The 5,364-nt window shown below is 36.9% G+C and overlaps 1 protein-coding gene across 1 annotated transcript in view; it reads right to left on the bottom strand.

Moving 5' to 3' along the window:
• LOC106878382 (uncharacterized) overlaps positions 1-5,364 on the bottom strand; it is a 34,273-nt gene that overhangs the window by 4,021 nt on the left and 24,888 nt on the right. Inside the window, exons 6-8 of the mRNA XM_014927572.2 lie at positions 3,984-4,071; positions 3,313-3,420; positions 2,365-2,460 (exon numbers count right to left, since the gene is read on the bottom strand). Coding sequence (XP_014783058.1) covers positions 2,365-2,460; positions 3,313-3,420; positions 3,984-4,071 — 292 coding nt within the window. The remainder of the gene's footprint in view (positions 1-2,364; positions 2,461-3,312; positions 3,421-3,983; positions 4,072-5,364) is intronic.

The following is a 5,364-nucleotide window of genomic DNA, read 5'->3' as shown; positions in this document are numbered from 1 at the left end:
GTGTGTGTGTGTGTGTGTGTGTGTGTGTGTGTGTGTGTGTGTGTGCGTGTGTGTGTGTGTGTGTGCGTGCGTATTCTTTAGCCTAAGTTAGGTCGCATTGGGCAGACTTACGGTCAAAGCCTTACTATTTGTCACCATCGCGTCTTCTCTTCTTTATTTTTTCTTCCCAAGCGTAGCGCAAGTCCAGTACTAGTTTATCCAACGCCTTTATGTCTTTAAAACCGTAGGGCGTGATTTAGGAGAGATTTGTTTGCTATTTCTAGCACGTCGAAAAAGATTTGTCGTCTCTGCTGTTGGCTAGTGAACCAGGTTTGTGATTGTAAATGTGAATTTATGCGAGTTGTGAGGAAATCGTTTAACTACAAGTAATCAATCATAAAACTATTGTAAGAATGACATTGTACAAAGTAGAGTTGAAAGAAAGCGGAAGCAGTTTATGTGAAGTTGAAGACAGAAGAGTCGTTGTATCCGCTCATTCGATCCGTTTTAGTGAGTCAACTGAATCAGGTTAATAAGGAGTAACAAATAACTCGGTTAAAGGGAAAATATATCAATGGATCGCTCTAAATACTAAATACAAAGGACAATATATCTGAAATAAAAAAATAATACATCGGTGGAGTGCTGGGCCAACTTAATATACAATTATTCTTTTCTTTTCTACTCTAGGCACAAGGCCTGAAAATTTGGGGGAGGGGGACAGTCGATTAAATTGATCCCCAGCACGCAACTGGTACTTAATTTATCGACCCTGAAAAGATGAAAGGCAAAGTCAACCTCGGCGAAATTTGAACTCAGAATGCAAAGACAGACGAAATACCGCTAAGCATTTCATCCGGGGGTGCTAACGTTTCTGCCAGCTCGACACCCTCTGCGAGACTAATAATTCTTTCTACTAAAGCACAAAGCTTGAAATTTTGGCGAGAGGGGTTAATTAATTACATCGACCTCACTACGCAACTGGTATTTATTTCATCGACCCCGAAATAAGAAAAGCAAAGGCAACAGGTTAGACATTTTTAGAGAAAGTGTACAGACGATTGAACAAACCTCAGTAAAAAAAAGAGAAAGGCAAAATCGGAACAGAGGGAATTTGAACCCGGCACATGAAGAAACATTTCATTAAATAATACTCAACATTTCGTCTATCCAACTCTCAATTTAGCCAGCACCCACAATCACTTTTAAATTAACGAAAACGGAGTGAATAACCAGGCGTTTACTGGTTGGAAAGGTAATAAGTATACATCACAATATGGTGAACAGTCTCTGCACCGAATGAACTGGCTTCATTGATGCTTTATTAAATTATATTAAATATATATATAATTACATTTGTACAATACTGATCTTAATAATAAGTTCTTTCTTATTTGTCGTCGATTACTACCATTATCAGGTCGGAACTTGATAATCACGCGCGCGCGCGCGCACACACAAACAACTATACATACACATACATACACATATACATGTATACATACATACGTCTCCAAAAATAGGAGATAGCTACTAAATACCTTCTCAACAAGATTAGGCTATCTCTAGACCTGCACGTTGTGATAGTGTCGTTCTGTGCCATAACCAGCGTGAAAGATATTGTTCGTATCATTTGTAGCTGTCCAAAAATGTCCGCAAGGTGTTACTGTGAGACATAGCATTGTCATTAAGCCAGTCTACAATGCTATACGCGGGAAGGATTCTCCTGACGACCAGACCAAAGGCACGTCAGAACCTGAGAATACCCACATCTTTAAAAATAGTGATTATTATCGGTGGGACATACCAATAACAACAGTGACAAGGTGTAAGCACAACAGTCCAGATGTAACTGTATGAGACAAGGAGAAAATATTGCGCATCGTTGAAGAGATCAGCCGCTCAAATAGATGTGAATGTTGCTTCAAAAGTTTGGGAAAGTGAGAAGAGCTTAATAAGAGGATAGTTAAGAAGCCAACAGCTCTTACATCCCAGCTATAGACCTTCACTTGTTTCTATTATCATAGATGCGCTGGGCTATGTCACAACATGTCTGCATAACGACCTTGAGATACCGGGGTTCTTTAAGATAGAACAGAGCAAATTGCTTTGCATTCTTCAGATACAGTCGATTAGAGAAACAGCAAAAATTTGTAAAAGATTTCAAGGGTTTTGCATTTGATGTCCCTGGGTGGACATATGTACAGAATCACATATACATAGGGTACACACACACATGCATCCAAACCATAATATATGTATGTATGCACGTGTATAGGAGTGTGTGCGTGCGTGTGTATGCATGCGTGTGTCTGTGTGTATGCTTGCGTGTGTGTGTGTGTGTGTGAAGCAGTTGGGCCATTATCAACCATTAACGCACTTTACCTTGCTCACATAACTCTCCTTGGTAGCCATCTAAACAGCGGCATTTCCCGACTTCTACACATTCTCCTCCATTGAAGCAACCAGGAGAACAAGAAGCTGCAAATAAAGAAATTGGTTTGAATTGTTATTAAAATTAATTAGTTCGTAACTTACAGAATTAATTGATTAATTAATTAACTAATACTTTCTTAATACTCTAGTCTACAGGAAGAAAATATCGTATTTAAGATTCTATCTACAAAATTTTAATTAAATTTTAAAGCAATTAACATCAGTGACATTAAAGTCTTGAACACTAAATGTTATTTCTTTATATTTGGTTGGTGCATAATTATTGCGGCTTTTTTCTAATAAATTTTATCCAACAAAAACAATAACAACATTTAACAAAAACATCTTTAAATGATTATTCCGGTGCATATTCACCATCTACTTCAATTACTGCTTCCCATTTGCTTTGAATTGGCGTTTTGTTAAAATTTTTTGTTGAATAAAATTTATTGAAAAAAAGCCGCAATAATTATGCACCAACCTAATGCAAACATATGCATACAAACACCGCACATATATACATTTACAAAATGATGACGATGATAGAGTAATTGCAGATCTTTCAATAGCTCAGCATAGGCGTTCTCATTTTTACTGATCTTCAGCTTTATGTTAACATCCGCTGGGCAGGAAAATTTCCACAAGTGTGCATAGTTTCTTTTCTCTATCCCAAATCATTATATCAGGTCTGTTGTTCTTACATTTTACTGAGGTCTTTACTGCGACATTCCACCAGTATTCCTTTTTGTATGTATGTATGTATGTATGTATGTATGTATGTATGTATGTATGTATGTATGTATGTATGTATGTATGTATGTATGTACGTGTGTATGTATGTATGCATGTATGTATGTACGTATGTACATTAGACGTGTTCATATCTAGAAAATATACCGTTTTGACACCGATCGCCAAAATATCTCTCTGGACACAAGCAAACTGTGCTGTTTGTTCTGGTTGCGATACATTTTCCACCGTTAAAGCACAATGTTGGGCATTTGTCTGAAAAAGAAAGACAATATGTTGTAATCATTCATTCGAAAAAGACTTCTCCGTTCTTTAAAACAGAATTTCGAACAATTTTAAATTCAAATATTTAAGAATAAGCAACCAAAACACTAATAAATTTCCAAATACAGGTATGTATATCTCAACTTTCGTCGTTTCCAGTTACGTACTTTTCGGTTTCACGTTTTTTAATCTTTTTTTTTTTAAATAAACCTCAACTTCAGTCGATTTAGCTGGCTTTACATCGATCTCAGCAAAGATATTTGAAAGCATAGATCGAAAAAGCATGGTACCTAATTTTTATAGAACCTGTTTTGAAACAAGATCCTCAATAATACTAGTTAATATAAAATGTGTCGATGTCATATTTTGAATTCTTGAACATCCCACAATGTGTGCCATTTTAATCCTCTCTCCAAATGATTAATACTTTAAATACTTGTGTGGTATTAATTAGATTTGAAACATGGACTTATATGGTTTTTAATTATCGACATGAATAAATAAATACATTAATAAAGCGAGTAATGAAGAGATCAAACATGAATGATTTTTACCAGCAACTGATTGTTCCTTCTTAGCTGGCAGAGAAGGTAGAAAGTTATGTTCTGTTGTCGTTATAACTTGTCTGTCTGTAAGTGAGACCTAAAAATAATGATGAACATATTTTAAAATCATACATGGATGTTATTCACTTATATGCATACATACATCCACATATACACACGCACACATACATACATATATACATACATGCAAAATTGAAGAAAGTGGAGCCAACAAGGAGTACGGTTAGACAGTTATTTTTTAATCGCTACAATTGTTTCCACCCAACGTCAGCTTTCATTAAGCAAGAATATGCGAGCTCATCTCTAGCTGAGAAATTCTCTCATCAACTTCTACAAATTGGAAATGGGGCCTTACCGTCGAACAACATGTACTTGCAACAGCATGCACTGCAATGTGGGCACATGGGGTCTACATTGGCCGAGCTTTAAAAAAGATATTTCCCACATTGCAAGACAACTTCAAAAACATAGCATAGTTCGCAGAGAGAGCTATTTTAGTACCTCGGAATGAAAGCGGTGATAAAGTAAACTATGAACTCCTCCACATTCTACCTGGAGATGCTTCAACGTTTGTCTCTATTGATACTACCATCGATGAACATGCCGCTCTTCAGTATCAAGTTGGATTACTGAACTCTCTACAACCCACAGGACTACCACCTCATAAGTCGTTCCTAAAGAAAGGTTCACCTACCATGCTCTTGAGGAATTTGAACCCACCACGACTATGCAATGGTACAAGATTAGCTGTAACTACAATGACAAGTCATGTCCTAGAAGCAGCCGTTATTGCCGGCTGCCATCGGGGAGAGATTGCATACATTCCATGCATGCCCCTTATTCCCTTAAATGTGCCATTTCAATTCCAGTGCCTCTAGTTCTCAGTGCGATTGTGCTTCGCTATGACAATCAACAAAGCCTAGAGTGAAACTTTAAAAATTGTGGGTTTCAATTTACAAACACCCTGTTTTTCTCATGGACAATTGTACGTCGCATGCTCTCGAGTTAGCAGTGCAGATGACTTGTATATTTATTCTACCAGCGCTGGACTTACACAAAACATAATTTACTCAGAAGCATTTTTGGCTTCATTTAACATATGTTGAAGTGTGCAGTCTGCCTAAACATTACAGAGATGGTGCGTTTCACAATGAAGCAGCTTTCTTTCCATGTATCTTACTTTCTGCAATATGGATAACTCTACGTCTCCATACGTCATTCAATTCTTTACATCCGTAAGTCTGGGTCATTTTGGGAGGCAATGTTAGGATTTCGTTCTAATCTACATGTTTTTTGGTGTCGACAATTTCAGCATTGTCCATCACAGAATGACCGAAAAACATGTTTATAAAGAAGAGTTATTTGCTTC

The sequence above is a fragment of the Octopus bimaculoides genome, chromosome 17 (assembly GCF_001194135.2).
Source record: "Octopus bimaculoides isolate UCB-OBI-ISO-001 chromosome 17, ASM119413v2, whole genome shotgun sequence".
Lineage (NCBI taxonomy): Eukaryota > Metazoa > Mollusca > Cephalopoda > Octopoda > Octopodidae > Octopus > Octopus bimaculoides.
This window is presented reverse-complemented; position numbering and strand designations above follow the sequence as displayed.